This window comes from Biomphalaria glabrata, chromosome 5 (genome assembly GCF_947242115.1).
Source record: "Biomphalaria glabrata chromosome 5, xgBioGlab47.1, whole genome shotgun sequence".
In the NCBI taxonomy this organism is placed as follows: domain Eukaryota; kingdom Metazoa; phylum Mollusca; class Gastropoda; family Planorbidae; genus Biomphalaria; species Biomphalaria glabrata.
In genome coordinates, this window is record NC_074715.1 from 33,302,757 (window position 1) to 33,323,861 (window position 21,105).

General features: G+C 35.6%; 1 protein-coding gene across 2 annotated transcripts; it reads left to right on the forward strand.

Annotated features, from left to right (window-relative positions):
- The first annotated feature begins 138 nt into the window (after positions 1-138).
- LOC106060440 (kelch-like ECH-associated protein 1) lies at positions 139-18,867 on the forward strand. 2 transcript variants are annotated; one of them, XM_013218319.2, is made up of 5 exons: positions 139-379; positions 13,437-14,768; positions 15,658-15,863; positions 16,172-16,348; positions 16,935-18,867. In XM_013218319.2, the coding sequence occupies exons 2-5, from the start codon at positions 13,546-13,548 to the stop codon at positions 17,072-17,074; spliced, it is 1,746 nt and encodes a 581-aa protein (XP_013073773.1). In that variant the 5' UTR covers positions 139-379; positions 13,437-13,545; the 3' UTR covers positions 17,075-18,867. The 2 variants fall into 2 exon arrangements, with proteins under 2 accessions (XP_013073773.1, XP_055886264.1); XM_056030289.1 differs by lacking the exon at positions 139-379 and adding an exon at positions 11,577-11,723.
- Positions 18,868-21,105: the final 2,238 nt, after the last annotated feature.

The window sequence follows — 21,105 nt, forward strand, 5'->3', positions numbered from 1 at the left end:
AGTATTTTACTCAATATAGATCTAGACTCAGACATAGATATATGCCAATTTGGCCTTGGATTCCATGTTTGGATGACTACTAGATCTAAACCTTAATTCTAAATTGCGTATTTAAATTATCAGCGTAAAGCATAAAATTCTAAAATAACCATAGTTTATTATTGTTAAACCATTTCATTCAGTTTATTTAAAGTAACATTATATGAATACTATAGATCTAGATTTAAATTACGTATGCTGAAGTTAAAACTGTCCATTTGTTAAAAAAAGGTTCTCTGGGAAGGAAGGTTACATTCGCATATAAAATAAACAAAAACATGGGTATCTCTGTGTTGAACGAGTGAAAGGACTTTGGCGGACTAATCATTGTCAGTCATATGTAAGTACTAAGTAGATTGAATACTCTAGTTCATTTAGATTCTCAAATTATAATAATTATTTTATTATCAGATCATGTTAGCAGAGTTTAAGTCACTTATTAGATCGATCTAGACTAGACAGTAGTGAGTAGACTGTGACTACAGTAACTTACGTTTATGATAGTTTATCGAACAAGTTAAGCTCATTCGGCGACATTTTTTATGTTTGAATTTGTGTATCTCCGTAAAAATTAGACCTAGAAAAAAACTGATTGTATCTGTGAACTCCTCATCCATTTTTCTTAAAAAGTAGACGTGTTGTATTCTATTACTACTCATAGTTAAACTTATATTTGATGTTAAAATGGGTCAGGTTGATGATTTCAAAAGCTTAAATTATCGAACACTTTTTTAGCTTTATCTTATCTTATCGAACATATTAAGAACTTATCGAACACACGAGAAGTATGGTGTTTTAAAAGTGTTATAATCTTAAAATTTTGTGAAAAGTATGGTGTTTCAAAAGTGTTATAATCTATATTTTTTTTTATTTATATCATTTTCTTTTTACGCCATGTCAAGAAAGACAGATTTTTAGTCATTTTCAAATGGTCCACATCGAAGGAATCTATCACTGATCAGCTCTGCTTAGAAACTGACGGTGCTAAGCCCAGTAACGCATTACCGTAGTACTTATTTAGGTCTAAGCTATTTTGAGACATAAGGCCATTAATAAATTAAATCCAGATATTATTTATTTGAGGGAGAGCCTAATAAGCTTTGGTAGCCAATAGATAATCCCGACCTCCCCAAGTCATTGCAGGACACAACAGTTTAATTGGTTGACCTAAAAACGAAACATACGGTACGCGGCCCTAACTAGCCGCCGATCTAGCACGCTCAGTGTATGTAACAGCTCAAAAGTCAGTGCTAGATATTTTTCGATCTGGGTGGGGAGGGGGGGGGTGTTGAAAAGCTATGGTAGCTTGCAAGCTGTGTTACCTATAGATGTAGATAAATCCGCCCTCCCTAAACCACCTGGTTAACCAAAAAAAAAACAACGTATTTTAGAGCACGCTTAGTATTTGTCACACACACACACAAACAACATATCTATATATACTACGTATCTATCATGCCTAGTGTTTGTGACCTAATTAGCGGCTTGACCGTAGGTACTCGACTGATGGCTCCTCCCCCTTTCCCCTCAACATTGTTCTTACTACAACTTGAACAATGTTTTGGGGCTGTGTTGATGGCCTGGTTTACACCTGTGTGTTACGCTATCACTGACCATTTTTTTTTTGTTGTGTGTTAGTCTGGTGGCTGCGTTTGGATTGAGTCTTGAAATTTACGTTGTTACTTTGCACTGAAAAAGTGTGAATGTTGGAGAGTGGAAGCGCGGGTAAGGGGGTGTAGGCAGAATAGGAGAGTGGTTAAATGCGTTATTGTTATTATTTTGTGTATTTGTGATGTTTCAAAGGAGTGTCTTTGTAGTGCATTATGAGCTTTATCATACTTTATGGCAAATATTTTATAGACTCGGCGCAACACGTCTAGATCGAGAAGCACAACTGACTCTATGTATTTGAGGCTGACGTCACATTCTAATGGTCGATCAATTATTGATGATCTCTGGATACAGTGTCTTGACTGTTTCTCTCCCCCACCCCCCGACCTTTTTTTTTTTTACCTGCCCAAGACATTTTTATTTCAAAATACCATATCTGCATTCTATACCTCCCCCTTTGCCCTTTCGTTTTATTAATATCTCTTCACATCAAGCACATGCGCTAGGTATTGGTATTTATAACACATAATTCGGAAGTTAATAGAATGGGGCAAATTCAGAAGTTAATAGAATGGGGCATCTGAAAAAGAAACAACAACTGAATACATTCCACTGTTTCCCCCTGTGGTTGGTCGTAGTTGCCATTAGCATCAAACTATAATATATGTGTCATAAAATCAAGCTTTTAAAATGGGTACAATTAGTGCATATCGATGTAAATCTATTTACTTAAAAAAATATAGCACATTTACGGTAAACCACAAATAGCTGATACAAATTGTAACATATGATTAATTTATATCTTTACTTTGCATTACATTATTTTAAAAAATAACAATTAAAAAATATATAATTTAAATATTTTGTCTTCTTTGGGTTATATCCCTTTGATGTTTATTTTTAACATTAAAATGGCGTTCGATATCTTACGAAGCTGAGATTGCTTATATAAAAACTGCTATTATCGAACACCCCCTTTTTAAACCTCAATTTTCATGTTTAGGTAACAAAGGACACTTTCAAATAAATAGTTGTAAATATTTCTCAGCCTAATTAGAAGCGTATTATATAGTTTTTTTGAGCTGAAGCGTCATTAGCATTAAAAAATACCCTTAACCCGAGACTCACTCCACTCTTCCCAAGAGTTCAAAAAATGTGAAATTTTTATACCAATATTACCAATGCACTTTGAATTTAAGTAAAAAAATGATCCTCGGGTGAAAATGAAACTAATTATAACTTAACTATCAAGAAATGGACGATGCACAATAAGAATGGACTAGTTTCTTTATAATCATCGAAATAAAGGAGAATTTTAAAAAATACAATGGGGTGTTCGATAAGTACCTTAAAACGAAGGTGTTCGATAGATGTAAGTTACTCTAGACTACTCTTCCTTACAAATACTAGATCTAGACTCTCCTAGCCTAGTCTTACTCTACTAGACTCTAGCTAGACTAGTCAACCAAGTAGATCTACGTCTACATGCTAAAGGCTAGTAAAGCCAAAGGCTAAATAAATTAATTAAATTTAAAATTAAGATTTAAGTATCGCTGAAATCACTCTGACTGACTCTGTCACTCACTGAATGACTCAAGACTGACACTCAGTTGAGTCAGTCTGAGTCTTCAGACTTCGGACAGTCAGTTCAGTCACAGAGACGAGCAGTCAGTGAGAGAGAGTCTGACTAGTCGAGAGTCTACAATTACTTGAACTAGTTAACTAGTCTCTATTGACTATACAATATTGAATATTGTCAATGCATGCATTGCTGCTAGTCTATTCTTAGTTCTATAACTACTATAACTATAATTTATAAATAATAATATAATAAAATAATATAAGTAGACTTATATTAGACTTTATGTTTATATATTTAGTTATTTATAGAGACTACTCACATAACTCAGTACTATAGACACTATCTAGTCTATACTGTCTACAGGGGCGGATTGGCTATATGCCAATATGGGCATTCGGCTCGGGCAAATGCCTGGTGGGCTGGTAGGGCCACCGAAAGGGCTGCATGAATGCCAGTAAATTGTTTCAAGATTTATATTATTCTCTAAAATGGCAACACTTTGAGCGTCATGATTAAATAAAAATACTTTTTTACACTTTTCAAGTCTAATACTAATCTAAAAGGATTGTCGTAAATATCCTTCATCCGTATATATAGCGCTTCTAGTAGACATCTCTAAATGATAAACAAGAAAATTAAGACATTTATTTCTTATAGAGATCGACCTTAGTGTGAATCTTTAAAGGGATCAGCAACAATGTTCCAAGTCCTATAGAAGACATGCCCAGTCACATACGAATTCTTTTTTTGTTTGATCGAGTTGGCCCACTACGAAGTCCTTCACAAATCACAATTATTATCATGAACAGTGTTGAAATGTGTTGATTGGAATCAAAATGCAAAATAATCTAAAAAGAAGGAGCAGAAAATAAGTAATAATAACTATTGCTGGAATGCTTTGCAAAACAATATTACAAAGCGAGTTTATGTTATCACACAAACTCAGAGGCGCCCCCCCCCCCCTCCCAATCAATGTACCAAGAATATTCAAGCCATTGTTTTGTTTTGATCGTTTAAAGTTTACAATAAAATTTGTAAAAATCATTTGGCGTTATTGATCACATAAAAGCAATCAGTGCAACATATCGTCTTTAATAAGACTCTTCTTCTAAGTAGAGTAACGTTAACTGATTATTTCAGGATCTTTGGGCACCTCTGAGTAACCCAACTTTAATGGGTACCTGACATTAGTTGGGGAAAAGCGGTTGGTTGTTGTGCTGACCACATTACACCCTCGTAAACTGTAGGCCACAGAAACAGATGACCTTTACATCATCTGCCATTTAGACCACAAGATCTAAAAGGGGAACTTTACTACTGGGTAATTGTGTACTATGCTTTTAGCATCAGATTCACTTCTTAATGTTTACATAATAAATAAATCTGCACCCCTTAAGCAGTAAGAATATAAGCTAGATGTGAATTTTGTTCAAACTAGAAAATTCCATTGCAACTGGAGAGATCTCTGACAGCCACAGAACAGAAAGGGAAGCACTAGCACTAGCTGCTACCATGCTAGAAAATCATGCAAGTTCCCAGCACAGTCAGATTGTTTTTCTAGCCGATGTGAAAACAACCCTCCAAAGCTTGCAAAACTCTGAATCCTCTTATATTAAAAACCTCAGAACAGCACTTACAAAGCTCAACAACAATAGCAAAAAAAAACTGTTTTTCAATGGATACCAGCTCCAATACAACTAGAAGGAAATGAGAAGGCTGACACACTCCCATGACACACTCGCCAAGAGTGGGAGAACTAACTCACAAATAAACTCTGCACCCTATTCAGAAGAATTGAAGAAATTAATTGTAAATAAAATAAATGAGAAATGGACAAGCTCTCATCCAAATCACAAGAAAGATGACGCTTACTATAAGCTATCCAGACAAGATCAACGTCTAATCTTTCGACTCAGGACCGGACACAACAGAATGCGACAACACATGTACCAGAAGCTCAAAATTGGAACCAGTTAAATCTGCCCATGTGGAGAGTATCACCAGAGAATGCCGACCACGCCCTCCAAAACTGCTCTCTTTACCAAGAGGCCCGTATAAGACACTGGCCCCAAAACACCCCAATAGAAAGAAAACTATATTATGGAGAGCTCCCTGATTTGGAAACCACTGAGCAGTTCATGTCATGTTTTGGTCTAGTCATCTGAAGGCTCCAACATAACAATGAGAACGAAGAAGAAGAAGCCTATGTATAAACAAGCTCGTAATGTAGCCCTAATCCCTTATATGGGTGTGAGTTGCCAGGGGAGGCTAAATCAATAGCTTTACATACATGGTTGCTAAGAATCTAAAAAACTGCCTTATATATCTTGAACAAGGGAAAGAAATTGCACTTGACAGATGTGGAGGTATAAGTTGAATTAGTTCCTCTGAAAACTTTTCTGCCCCGAGTGAACATATTTTTTATGCATCTAAAAAAAAAGCAATCATGTAAACATTCATCAAGATACACCCCTTCTTCTCTCCTCCTGTCACAACTGGGCAGCCAAACAAGTGATAGTGACAGAGCGCATTGAGAAAGCTAATAGCTAAATAAAAGCAAAAAGTAAAAATATTTCTAATCACACCTTACGTCAGGTCAATCATGCACATAATTTCATGACTGATCCTAACTAATTGAATACAATTACACTTAATATAAAAGCTTTTTTTTTTAATGTTTTCTTGTAATAGGTTTATTTATTTTATTGATGGCTAAAGAATTAGATCATGGCTTAGTCTAGACTCAGTAGATTTAGTATAAAATGTTTAAGATCCTATACTCCCGCCACACCAAAAAGCTAAACTCCTTCCATCTACGCTGTCTAAGGAGCGTTGGTCCGACCACATACCAGACACAGAAACCTTAAAGCTGTCCAACATGAACAGTATCAATGTGACGGTAAAAAGGTAGTCCGCATGCCAAACAATCGCCTTCCCAAGCGACTTCTGTACGGGGAGTTGTGTGCAGGAAAGCCAGCTTTTTAAAGCGAGGATTGGACATTACAGCCCTCTTCGAGTCCATAGGAAATGAGAAATGTGCTCATCTTCGACCACGAAGGAGGAGCTATATGAATATTTATAGCTACATCTAATACTAGATTTCTAGGAGACTCTTAAGTCACTCTAGCTAGAGTCTACTACTGTATACAGTCTAGATCTAGAGTATTCTGACTAGTAGTAGAGTAGTGTTGTAATCTATTCTATAAATACCATATCTAGAAAATCTAGATTTATATTAACAGATCCTCTTTATTTTATAAAGATCTAGTAGAATAAGATCTTACATGTGTCTAGCATCTAGAGAGTATTCTAGATCTACTAAAATCTACTTCTATAATGAAAAATCTTCTTTCTTGGTTATAGATCAATCTTATAAATTACAGAGGTTAATACAAAAGAGAAGATAATAATGATCTAGCTATTTCAGGCATAATTGTAGTCATACATGTTAATCAGTGACTTATCTCTGTTAACACTCCTTGGTTTTCCTGACTGATTCAGGCAACCCTTTCCATGCGCTAAGAGCAAGAGTTAAATGGCACTAGTCTAGAGAAGAACTCCTGAGCATTTGTACAAATTTGTCCTGGTATATGAAATGTTAAAAAATATGCTTTTATATTTATGTCTTTCTGAGTATTTTATTCAGTTTAACTGCACCAACCATTTTTATAAGGCAAGATGTACGTTGCAAAAGAAAAACAAAAAACTTTGTTGATTTATAGTTTTTGTCTTATTGGAACGTTGATTATTATTCAAAAAGATGGGTTCTTGAGTGTAGATCTACCCAGCCTAGTTAGCTCAACCATTTTATACTTAACCCACACATGGCTCAGAAGTCCCCTTTTGATCTGTATTGTTTCACTGACCTCCCATCGCCTAGTAGTGTGTCATCTGACAGTCGCACATCGTAAGAAAGATTGACTGACCAATAACAGTGGCAAAGAGACTAACTGACCAATGACTGGCACAGAGTTAGAGAATTTGACCAATCTTTTATAGATGCTGATGCTGACCTATGTGTTTTTTTGGCCTTGTCTGTATAAAAAAAAAGGGGGGGGGTGTAGATTCTGTTTCATTCTGCAAACATGAACTCTCAATAGTTGGCATCCTTTCTAACACATTTGAACCGAACAATTCAATCTAGATCTATTATAAAATTAAGAGACGGCTGATTGTTCAACTAAACAGATGGGGGAGGGGGCACGAGTAACATTTTGAGCATCATGAAATAATTTTCGAATAAAACATTGATAGGTCGAGAGTAAAATGTAGATTAGTTCAACATTACAATAAACAAACAATTTTAAAGTTTCTTGTAATTCAACAAATACGTTCAAAGTGTGCCCCAAAACAACTCAACGCAATTTTAAATTCCAGAATTTCATTCATCCACACTTTCATGCAAGTCAGTCACACAGTCAGTGGTTGCCGTACAAATTCGAGGAATGCTATCGAAATGGTCTTTTAATTAAGTTTAGTACACCTTTCATTATGGCTACATGAATTTGACTAGACATCTAGCTACCTTGAATGAATGCCAGCAAACGATGACGTAGGTCCCATTACCTTATGTCTACATAACCTTGAATGCAATGCATCCAGTGCAGTCATCCTGCGAACCGTAATGGTGTTTCAATCTAAGCCCATTCATACTTACAAAGAGAGCAAATGTATTGAGTGGTATCTTTTAATTGTTCCAATGAATGATGTATCCACAACTCAATAGATGTTAGCAAAAAGTAATGTGAGGTTACCTGCGCCTACTTGTCAGGTCAACCTTTCTTACTCTGAGGTCAAGTAATTGGATCTCCATTACATCAAAGTTCGCGGGTATGACTAACACTAAGTCAACTATTCTCCCAACAGAAGTGGGCTTCAAAGTAATGGGGATACTGAGTGGTGGACCCTGGTAGTTTACAACATCAGCTTTACAACACTACCACCCCCCGACACACATACACATGGCCCGTAAATGTTAATATTACTTTTACTTATCCGCTTCCGCCCCTATACAAAAAAGTTAGTACTACTTGTCAATGCAATATTGAACTATTTGATATCACACACACTCAGCTGCATTCATATATTTCGGCCCTTTTTTAAATACAGTAAGGTCCTTTGGTAAGTTTTTCAGTAATTTGAGGTATTAGATATCGATCGCAAGCATTTCTTTGGACCATCAGTTTCAGGCCTAGAGGGAAACATTGAATTTCCCATTCCCTTCACTACATTTTTTTTGTTTGCATTGTGTCCTTTAAAATAAAAGGAAACATCAAATGGATTGTTTTCTACAATGTCTACAAAAGCAAGTTTGGCACCAAGGAGCGCTATCAATAGTTACCAATAAAAACAGTGGGAAGCGTGGTCTAAGTGCGCTTGACCTTGGCTTGGCTACCTATGAAGGGGGCTCGAGGTTCGACACCCGACTCGGGCAGAGTTGTGTTTACTGAGCGCCTAAAGGCAGCACCTTCTTCTAGATACCCCCTCCCCCCACTGGTCCACAAATAAGATTGGACCAGCGCTCTGAGCATAATAAGCTATATAATAAGCCATAATTTATTTGTATTTATTTAATAAACGGAAGAAAGTTTCATCTTGTACTTTTTTTATGTGTCGGCTGTAAAAACCATATCGGGTCTACTCACGAATACAAAATTATTTTCGGTAAATTTAACCGCTGCGGTTTCGATCGTGAAAGGTGTTTAATTGTTATAGGCATGTATAAAAGTAGGAACTGGTTAAATGTTAGTATGTTTTCTGCTTTCAGCAAGTGGAAGAATTGGTGATATGTCACTCGATCGGGTCCCTTAGGAATATATAAATATATATAGATTGTTGGGCCGGCTGACATGATACGCACGGAGATGTATTACTTTTTATTATTATTACATTTTTAATATTCATTTGTATTCAATGAACTGATTGTTATGTAGTATGAAGATATAGTTCAGCGTGAGCCTAATTGTTATTTTATAATGATCTAATAGAGGGTGAAGAGCCAATACCGGTATCTCAACCAAGGCCTATGTAAGAAGCCTTTCCCAATAGTGAAGTGTCTAAAGGAATTGTATATGTTGAGCACAGAGAATTAACTCCCTTATAAATAGTCTCCCCTGATTTTTTTTTTTACTCAATTTTAAATAGTACATAATTTATATAAAATAAATGTATTTTAATGAGAAAAAAAAACGCCTAACATTTAATTTTAAAAAGAAAACAGTTTTTAGAAGATAAAAAGTAGCGCACCAGAATTTTGCAAGCTGCAAATTATCATGAAATGTGATTTTCAATCTTTTCTAGATATTGCTATCTAAACGAAACAGACAGACTGACCACACAAATCTAGAGACCAACCAGACAAAACGAATAGTGGCTTTTCTCCTTTAGGCACGTTAGAAATAGAACAAATGATCCGCTTCACCTATAGGCACAGTCTACCGTATATATACATTTGTAAACATTCATAGACACACTTTGGTTGTAGAAGTGGAGGGGAATACAAAATGTTTGGTTTCTATATCTGGTGGGAGGTTAGACAAGGCCATCTAGTGAGATATCGGTACTGAAGCATACAGAGTCATATGTCTTTTTTAGGACAGAAGACTAAAAAGTAAAGTACAGATCGCTATTATACATAAAATACTGAACCATAATTTACAAATATACACACAAAAAAAAAAACAACAAAGATAACTAACTCGTCGTCATTGACTGCTTCCCTTGATGCTCGCCTGCTATTCACGTCACATACTTTAACATGGAAACTTGACGTCTGAGAAATATTTCTGCAACAGGAAAACAATCTGAATTGTTTGTTACCGAGCGTCATTCTTTCCTGGTTCTGTTCCGCAAACAAACTGGTGACCTTCAAGACGTAATAAGTAGCTCTACAGTACGGCCTGGAACGGGCTAAGCAGTAGAGAGGCTTTCCATTGAGTTGTATTCTGTGGCTAACCTTTAGCTGGAGACGCTGACAGGTACAATTATCTATCCTTGTAAGCTTTTGTCTCCATGTGGCTACAGTAGTGTTTGTACCAGTAATGGCGATGAAGCACAAGCTAGATCTAAAACAAAAACCATACTTGAGTTAAAGATGGAAATTCATTTCGCTTCTTTACATTGCTCTCTCTCACACACAACCTCCCTTCATCCCTTCCCGCTTCCAATGTCTGCTGAACTAAGCGTCCTCTGTTACAGCCCATGCACGAGAAGTGAACAGGTAATGACGTTTTGACTTTGAGGTTTAGTTTATTTCTAATAAATTATTTGGAGCGCTTGTATCTATTTTAAGCATTTAATTCTTAGGCGACAGATACGGTAGCCATTTATTTAACAGTTTAGGTTTTTTTTAAAAAAAGGATCACACTTCAAAACTTCATATTAATCCTGCGCACATCGGTATTAGTGTATGTCTAATGATAGTGCTAGTTCTTTGATGAGTCTTATGTCCGTGTAAGTACATCGGTATTAGTGTATGTCTAATGGTAGCGCTAGTTCTTTGATGAGTCTTATGTCCGTGTAGTACATCGGTATTAGTGTATGTCTAATGGTAGCGCTAGTTCTTTGATGAGTCTTATGTCCATGTAGTACATCGGTATTAGTGTATGTCTAATGGTAGCGCTAGTTCTTTGATGAGTCTTATGTCCATGTAGTACATCGGTATTAGTGTATGTCTAATGGTAGCGCTAGTTCTTTGATGAGTCTTGTGTCCGTGTAGTACATTGGTATTAGTGTATGTCTAATGGTAGCGCTAGTTCTTTGATGAGTCTTGTGTCCGTGTAGTACATCGGTATTAGTGTATGTCTAATGGTAGTGCTAGTTCTTTGATGAGTCTTATGTCCGTGTAGTACATTGGTATTAGTGTATGTCTAATGGTAGCGCTAGTTCTTTGATGAGTCTTGTGTCCGTGTAGTACATCGGTATTAGTGTATGTCTAATGGTAGCGCTAGTTCTTTGATGAGTCTTATGTCCGTGTAGTACATTGGTATTAGTGTATGTCTAATGGTAGCGCTAGTTCTTTGATGAGTCTTGTGTCCGTGTAGTACATCGGTATTAGTGTATGTCTAATGGTAGCGCTAGTTCTTTGATGAGTCTTATGTCCGTGTAGTACATCGGTATTAGTGTATGTCTAATGGTAGCGCTAGTTCTTTGATGAGTCTTGTGTCCGTGTAGTACATCGGTATTAGTGTATGTCTAATGGTAGTGCTAGTTCTTTGATGAGTCTTATGTCCGTGTAGACTACGTGAACTAGAAAGGAGACAGGTAGCCTAGTTATTAATAAGCCCGCCCCTTGCTTTTTTTTTTTTTTTACTACTTTGACCCAACAAGGAAATGTATTTTTTGCTGCGTCACTGTCTGGTGAAGTGTACCGTTTATGTGGGTGTGTTGTGTGTGTGACACTATCTTTATTTGAAATAGAAGGGGATTGAGCTTTCATTTTTAACAGCACTTGCTCAACATTATTACCTTTGGTTTTATTTGAATAAAAGAGGTAGAGAGAAATTGAATTATAAAAAAAGTAGTTTTTTTTGTTTGTTTTTTTTGCTTTGGTGGGAAAAAAATTGGTAAGGGGTTTAGCACTTAACTTAAAAATGTATATACATTGAATAATTGCCCATGCTACTATCATGTAGACATTACTAACATGGCTTAGAAAAAACCAGCTGGGGTGTAGACATGTGCTAAATGTATCCATATTCTAAGCTAGTCCTGCATGGTAATTAGAGACTTAAACTCTACTAAATCATTGGTTTTACTGGCTGAGTTAGGCTGATTCTTCCTTTCTTATGATCGTAGTTTATGTTTAGCACAATGACTAGCTATTATATTCCCATGTTTATGTCAAGCACCCATAATAAACTTAGTTATATCAGTGCTTTTTGTTAGATTGTCTGCTCATTAAGTTTAATGTTTCTGCTGACTGCCTTCAGTTAGAGGTGTCTGCTTTTGAGTGTAGTCAGCACAATGTCTATTTATGCTTTTATGTTCATGTCAAGCATCTTATTTTCATGTTTATATGTGAAGCCCCTATTTTGTGAACTTGGTTATATCCATGCCTTCAGTTAGAAGTGTATGCTCAGTACCTTCAGTAAGAGGTGCCTACTCATTGCCTTCATTCAGGTGTCTGCTCAGTGCCTTTAGTTAGAGGCATATGTTCAGTGTCTTAGTTAGAGTTGTATTGTCATTGCTCTCAGTTAGAGGTGTTTGCTCAGTGGCTCCAGTTTTTTTTTATTTAGGGATGGCTGGGTCTAGGGGGAGGATCAACATTCATTGGACACACATGGATGACACACAATGATGAAAGTAAAATTACTTTAGTTTTAAATATATACAGAAATCTAATAAATAAAATGTTATAAAGGTGAGGGATAACAATAGTGTGGAAACTCAAAGTAATGTATAAACTTATATTACCACTCAACTGCTGAAACAGAAATGTTTGCTCCCTTGTTACCACAAGAATCCAAAAATATAGAGCAGAAATATAAACTGGAAAGCACAATGCACCTGAACAATAGATATGATAAAGTCTTGCTTTTAGAGATGCAATAAACCACACAAGGGGTTGGGGTGAGAAAGGAGGGTCTAGAAGTTGTCTTACAATCTGGAGAGGGGGGTAATGTAGGACGCAATGTGACAATTAGGACAGAAGATTGTGACCTTACAAATAGTTCACCTATAATCAGCCAAGCAACATGTTTGTTACAAAAAATAGCCAATGACTGCTTATGATAAGATAAGATAATTTTATTGATCCAATCAAATGGAAATTCAGTTTGACTGCAATTGACAACCTTGTTTCGTGCTTGAGAAATTATTAAATAGATAACGAGGTAAATAGACAGATGGCCAGATTTTCCGTCTGCATGATTGACAAAGACTATCAGCTTAGAAGGTAGTAAAGGTGTAGTGTAAGAGAGAAAGAATGGACATGGGCAGGGTGAAATGATTAGACGAGTGACAACTCATCTGGGGGCTTCACTTAAGTGTTTAGTACTTGTCACATGCTCAGAGCCCTCAGTAAAAGAAGTCTGCTTTGAGAAAAAAAAAAATTGCCTCAACCAAATTTAAACTTTTTTTTTACTAATGTACTCTTAATATCAGTTTTAGGATTAAAAGAGTGAAGATAAAGTAAAACTATTTTATCAATAGTCAATTGCAATATCTGCTGTTAAATATATTTTGTCCCTTTTTTTTTTTTCAGAATGTCCCAGTTGCTGTCAGACAGCACTGAAATGGTTGCTGCAATGAATACCTTCAAAAACAGTGACTTTTACTCTTGACTAGTCTAAACAGTTAGCTAAACAAAGAGAATGTCTTCTAAAGAGTCGTCATGCTACAGGCCTAGGCCACAGATCACAGAGAAGCCTGCAGATGGAAGTATGCACTTTACTATCATGAAGCATCCTAAGGAGGCTCTGGAGATAATGAGCATTCTCAGGCGGTCCAAAAAACTGTGTGATGTGACCTTAGTTGCTGGTGAAGACAAGATCTTGGCACACAAGATAGTGCTGGCAGCATCTAGTCCTTACTTCAAAGCTATGTTTACAAGTGGCATGAGGGAAGAGGAAATGACCACTATCCCACTGCATGGTATCTCTGCTTGCACACTGGCTCAACTAGTTGAATTTGCCTACACAGCAGAAGTCAATATCAATGAAGGAAATGTTTGTTACCTCCTTCCAGCAGCTACCATGTTTCAAATGAATCATGTAGTGGAAGCATGCACAGTTTTTCTGGAACACCAATTGGATCCAAGCAACTGTATTGGTATTGCAGATTTCGCTAGTGAGCATGGCTGTTTAGATCTTGAAAATAAAGCTAGGAAGTATATCCGGAAACATTTTTGTGATGTGATTCAGTGCGATGAATTTCTGGTGCTTAGCCCTTGCCAGATGATTAGCTTAGTGAAACAAGATGAACTGAATGTCCAGTGTGAATCTGAAGTCTTCAAGGCTGTGATTCGCTGGGTAGAACATGACCCTGAAAAAAGGGTAGAAATTCTCGAAGGGCTTCTGTCTTCTGTTCGTCTCAACTGTCTTGCTCCAACATTTTTAGAGCAGCAAATGAATAGCTGTCATATATTACAGAAAATGCCTCAATGTTTACAGATCATATCAGAAAAGTTAAAAAATCTCAAACTTCATATGAAGTGCTCAGACCTGCCCAGAAGACCTTGTTCTCCCTTAGTAATATTCTGTGCTGGTGGCTACCTCAGACAGTCTCTGAGTAACTTTGAGTGTTACAACCCCAAGAACAAACAATGGCTTAGACTTCCTGACCTGCCCACGCCACGAAGTGGGCTGGGTGCTTGCATTGTGCGTGGGGCTCTATTTGTGGTGGGTGGGAGAAATAATTCTCCTGATGGCAATATGGATTCCAACAATCTGGATATGTATGACCCTATGAGAAATGTTTGGATCCCTAAACATACCATGAACTTTCCAAGGAATCGTGTAGGTGTTGGTGTCATTGACAGTATGATATACGCTGTTGGTGGTTCTCACGGAAGTACACATCATGCCTCTGCAGAAAGGTATATCTTTTGTTTTAACAAGATCTCCATTTAATTATAACTTTTCATCAGCACTTTTTTTTTTTAATTAGCTTACAGTGCTATTTCAGGTAGTGTACAGTAAAATATATGCAGAGATTACAGACACTATTAATCAAACCATTGAAATCAGCATCTATCCTGCTTTAATATTTAATTAACTCAAATGACACTTCCTATAGGTGCAATGCTACATTCATTTTTCATTGTAAAGGGTATAAAATGTAATCTGTACAAATGTTTGCATTCACACTTATCTCTAGAAATGTTTTTGACAATAAATTAATATAGATAAAAGTACAAGAAATAATTAGTAAGTTAATCATTAGTTATTTTGCAAAATAATTAGCTACCAAAAAAAAAATGTTTTATTTACTATTAATTAAATTAAAAAATCAGACTGGTGTGCTCCCCCCTCATAGCTGGTGAGACGTTAACTGCAGAACTAGAGAGGAGGATCCTAGCAATGGAATTGAGATGCTACTGAAAGATCCTAGGTATCACATACAGAGATCACATCACAAACAAAGAAATTATAAACAGGATTGTTACAGTGATTAGACCCCACGATGATCTGCTAACTACTGTCAAAAAATGCAAACTAAAAACTATATATATATATGGCCTCATCTTAAGGTCATCAGGGCTTAAAAAAACTTTCAGGGTACAGTACCAGAAAAAGAAGAAGAGGCAGACAAAGGGAAAGACAATATAAAAGAATGGATGGGCCTGTCATTGAAAGAGATTCTGTCCAAGGCAAAAGACAGGCCCCAACATCCAACAGATGAAAGACTGTGAAGGTGGTGAAATACATTTATTATCAACTAACAAATTGAAACTGATGAATATTTAACATTTTTTGTTTTCTCAGATATGATGCTGAGCATGATTGTTGGACTAACATAGCCAGCATGTCAACAAGGCGAATAGGAGTTGGATGTGCTGTGTTGAATAGGCTGCTGTATGCAGTGGGAGGTTTTGATGGGGAGAATCGCTTGTGTAGTGTGGAGTGTTATGACCCAGAGCATGACCAGTGGACTGAGATCAAGTCTATGAACACTATGAGAAGTGGAGCAGGTACAACTCCAGTTCCTCTTCCTTTCCTTTAAAAAAACAATAGTTTTTATAAATGCAGAAGTGTTTTAATTAAAAATTGTAGTTCTTTTCACATTAAATAAATATATGTCTGTAGTATTTGGATATTAAAAATACAAAAAAAAAAAAAAAAGACAAAACTGTTCCAGCAAGGAGATATAAAATGTATTTAGCACATAACATCTAATGAAATGTAACAATACTTAGATGTTCCTTTCTAAAAGAAAAAAGTTCTGTAAAGCATTAATAGTATAGCTTGAACATTTAAGTTTCTTTGTTTTATTTGACAGGTGTTATAGCTATGGACAACTTCATCTATGCTGTTGGTGGCTATGACAGTAGCTGTCAGCTCAAGTCTGTGGAAAGATACAGTATAGACAAGAAGCAGTGGGACTTTGTGGCCCCTATGAACAGCCCTAGGAGTGCTCTCAGTGTAGCTGTCATCAACAACCAGCTGTTTGCTCTTGGTCAGTGCAAATCCTTCAGAATCTATGACCTCTTAACTAACCTTAAACAAAATTGTTGCTAACAATGTGTTATTTTACATTACTAGACAATAGATGAAATAGATTAGGATTTCATTCTTTTAACTTTCCCTTAGATTTTAAAAGCCAATAATATTTATACAAAGTAATAATAATTTCATTTTAGACCCTTTGTTGAGATTATCAGTAGAATAAATGTGGAGATACAAAGATATGCTCATTTTATTTTAATTATAACATTTTTTTCCCATTAAATGCCCTTAGTTGGAAAATATTATTATATATTGTATTCTTAGATATTATTGACATCTTTTTTTTATTTATTGCAAATATAAAAATAATTTTGTAAAAAAAAATTTTTAAATATATTTCCTCACATACCGGTAATTTATTTAATTGCCGCTTGTTTTGTTTTGTTATGGAAATTCATTTAAAACAAAATATTTAAAAATATAATTTTATCCATTTTATTTTTTGTTTATGTTTATTAGGGTTTGAAACTAACTCAATAGATAAGTTCAGTGATTCAAAAAATTATGTTTAATTCTTAGTTTTTTACATATTTCAGGTGGCTATGATGGCAATGATTTCTTATCATCTGTTGAGGCCTACTGCAGTGAAGGAAATAAATGGTATGATGTGACCAATATGACATGTGGCAGGAGTGGGCATGGTGTGGCTGTTGGAGCAGAGCCTCCTATAAAGTAATCTCCCTTAAAGTAAATATCTTCACCAAGATCTGTTTATTTGTTGAATGCAACTACAGAAAGTTAATTCTTCCCCAATATGAAGCTAATCATCTTGATGTTTAATTTCTTGTTTATTTGGTCCATATCTGACTTTTTGGTAACAGGATATATATCAAATCCATTATTTTCTTTTTTGTGGTAAAACACTAATATTTTTTTTGTGTTCTTTTATGGATGGGGGGATGCAATGGTTTAAATGTTTAGAAAACATTTTGCTCTTGTGATTTTGGAAGATATCAGTGACTATTGGATAATTGGATTTTGTTTTATATTGTTGTTGTTATTTCCAATATGTATTAATATTTTGACTCTTGCCCATATATGTATCATACAGTTATTTATTTGTTACGAATACACCAAAAAATCAAAGCTTGTTACTTGTTAAAGTTCCAGTAGTGTAAAGACTGTAGTTTTTCTGTGTTGTGCTTTGATTACAGTATCATTCCAGGTTGTTGGGTCTGTGTTCATTTGATTCACTTGTTTTCATAGTATCAAATATTTGTGCTACAAAATTAATATATGCTATTCTTAATGAGTAACAGTCTTAATGCAATATACATGTTTAGCAAATGCCTTGTAAGGTATTGAGATGCACTGTAATAGTCCATTAACAAGGTCATCAGAGGACTTAGTTCATACCTTTACAGCAGTGTTTCCCAAACTGTGTTCCTTGGAACACTTGGGTTCAGCAAGGTCTGAATAGGTGTTCCAATAACTATTGGAATAATGAACTTTCTTGTACTGTATTATGTTTGTACATTTTTTTAATTGTTCTAACATTCTGTAAGTAGATGGGATAAGAATCTAGATGTTTCTTTTGTTTGTGTGACAGCCATTGTAAACTTATGGTGTATGGAATTTTGGTGTGGTTTTGTTGTCATAATTAATCTTACTCACACAAATGTAAATAATGCATATACTGTTTTTAATTTGGATTATTATTTATTTTGCCCTTTTAATGTATGTGTTTTATTTTGTGAGCAGTTCGAATAATTGTTAAAAGGGGGACTATTAAGGAAATTATTGGTGAGCTCCCTTGTTATGTTGTTTTCTCTAAGAGAGCAGTCTCAATCGTTTTGGTCTCACTATTGGTTAATTTTATTAAAGCTTTTTACTTATAAATCTCCATCTATAAATACTAATAGTATATACTCATGATGAATTGTACTTCATGCAACTATTACTTAGCATGCATATTTGCCTGTACATATCAAACTAAAACCATTGAATACCTCTATACTTTTGGTAAACAATGTTAGCATGGTTTGAATTGCTGTAGACATTTGTATTGTATGACATTCACAGGGACATTTGGTTGTTTTATACATTAACAGTGTTGCTTTTATTTATATTGAGTTGAAATCCATCATAGCTATAGATTAGACCCATCTGAAATGAGATGTTGGATTTGTACTTATGAAGAATTGATTTTTTAAACTTGTCATAATAACACCAAGTTAAATGATCCTTCTGTCCATCTTTAACTTATGGAAAGTCAGAAGCAGCACTTGTTTAATGGTCTCTATAAATCTATGATGAAGACTAATTTGATTAATCTGGTAGCATGTGTTTCATGCTAAGTTGAAGTTGGTGGCTAGAATTCCCAAGTCCAAGTTGAGACCAGTGTTATTGACTATATATATATATACACACCACTCAACTCATGAAATCTTGGGTTGTTTTTTCCCCTCCTTTTATTGTACTATTAATAGATGAAAAGAAAATGTGAATAAAAGTTAATGGAATAATTTTTTTATTTCTTGTACCAGTACAATATTTTCTTATGAAAACTAAGTGCTATAATACTGTATTTAGAGAAGACATTATGTGAACAAGTAACATAAAAAAAAAGATTTGTTTTAAAAGACAATTCCTCCTTTATGAAGCTGATCACTTTTCTAAAGAGCAATTTTTGTTTTCTCTAGATGACTAATGAATGATAGATTAAAAAAAAAAAAGGAACCTTTTTACCCCACCCTAATCCTCCCTCTCCTAGAAAAAAAATCCTGGTTAAGAGAATGTATACTGTATACATCTATTCAGAGTATATAAAATTCTAATAATGGTCCTAAAGATCCTGACTTAGAAGATGGTGCACAGTGTTCCTGAGCGTCCATTTATTTAACTCTTAACAAAGACAAGCAGGAACAGTGACATCACTAGGGTCCCCCCCCCCCCCAACTTTACCCCTAAAACAATCAACAGTATATGAAAAAATATAATTTTCATTATTTATTTATTCTCACCTGTATTTTACTGTTAATAGTGAATAGTTGTACAAATAGTTATAAAACTGCTTGCATAGTTAATTTAAGTTTGTACTTTTCACTTTCAGAAAAGAAAAAAGAGTAGACATTATATCAGAACTTTGAAGGATTTAAAATATTATGATATTGAATTTTCAATATCTTTTCTAGTTTTCGAGATCTAAACTGGACAGACAGACCACATAAATCTAATAGCAGATTTTCCCCTTTCAGGGTCCTCTTAAATGTTGTCTTGATTTCAACAGATAGGACAAAATAGAAATGTCGGTCACTTTGAAAGAAAACGCTAATGTGGTACTATCCATCCAATAGTTCATCGGGTGTAGTGAAGAAATGTGTCAAGGAATTGGTGGTTAAGATGATCATCTCCATTGTAGCTAAAGCCGCTTCAAAGAATTTCTAAATGAGGTAGAAAGTGAGTCTGCTGCATTCGAAGGTTTGTCGGTTATCGAGGGGAAACGTTTTGAAAACATTTCGCGTCACTGTTGACTGAAATAATAGCATTGCTTCTTGAGAAGAATATTAACTATGCAATATTAACGAACGATCTGTGGATGCAAACTATATAAGTACGGTAGCCTACTATGTTTTATATAATCTACAGTTAGTTAAATTGTGACACTGCTGGCAGACAAACTTGGTAATGAGTTGGTGCTGCCGAGACTTTGCAGTCGACAGATACACCGAGCAAAAACCACACGTTTGCATTTTGGGATTAGCCTATTACAGAACACGACTTTAGATTCCGTATCTTGATTCGTTTCTTCATTAACGTCTCGCTTTTCAAGCAGTAATAATGTCTCAGTTCAAACTTGTTTTGTCTACATCCTAAAACGATTCAAGAATAGCAACGTACAGAACAATATCAGAACTGCCAGATACGCGTTCATTGCCGGCTTGTCCATCGAGACGAGAAGCAATTCAGTAGTAAGCTTATTGACAGTTTTGGCAGCGTTTGAATATTTTGTTTGATCGACCGTTGGGATGCACTAGTCGCACGGATAAACAGTAAATAGTGTTTTCACGTTAGTTTTTTTTTTTTTTTTGTATTTCATGAAACAAGTATTTCATCATCATCATCATTCCTTTGAGTTCCTCATGGAACATAGGGCCTCGACATAAACACGCCACTCTCCACGGTCTCTTGCTAGCTTTTTGATGGTGTCCCAGCTCTTCCCGGTCTTCTCTGCTTCTTCAAGTACACTGCGTCGCCATGTTCTTTTTGGTCTTCCTCTGCGTCTTGTTCCCTGGGGGTTCCACTCTATGGCCTGCCTAGCTCTGTTGCTGGTATCTTTTCTAAGGGTGTGACCAATCCATCTCCACTTCCTCTCTAAGATCTGCACTTCTATATTTTTCTGTCCACTCATCTCCCACAGTTTGGTGTTTTCTACTTTGTCATACCAGTGTATTTTTAGGATATTTCTCAGGCATCTGTTGATGAAGGTCTGTATTTTTTTTGTTGTGGCTTCAGTTGTTCTCCATGTTTCAGAACCATACAGTAGGACAGCCTTGACATTAGAATTAAAGATTCTTAGTTTAGTCTTGTTTGAGATGTAAGGAGATTTCCAGGTTGGTTTTAGCTGTGTAAATGTCTGACGTGCTAGATTTATACGGCGTTTAATGTCTTCATCTGTTCCACCTGATATACTGACTACACTCCCAAGGTATATAAAATTTTCTACTTGGTCTATTGTCTGAGAATCCAATACTATGTCTCCACTTT

Bases quoted from the DNA above. Each gene is read 5' to 3' on its own strand.
- LOC106060440 (XM_013218319.2), top strand. From the start codon at position 13,546: ATGTCTTCTAAAGAGTCGTCATGCTACAGGCCTAGGCCACAGATCACA. The intron at 15,864-16,171 runs GTACAACTCCAG...TTTATTTGACAG, and splicing joins CACTATGAGAAGTGGAGCAG to GTGTTATAGCTATGGACAAC. The intron at 16,349-16,934 runs GTCAGTGCAAAT...TACATATTTCAG, and splicing joins CAACCAGCTGTTTGCTCTTG to GTGGCTATGATGGCAATGAT.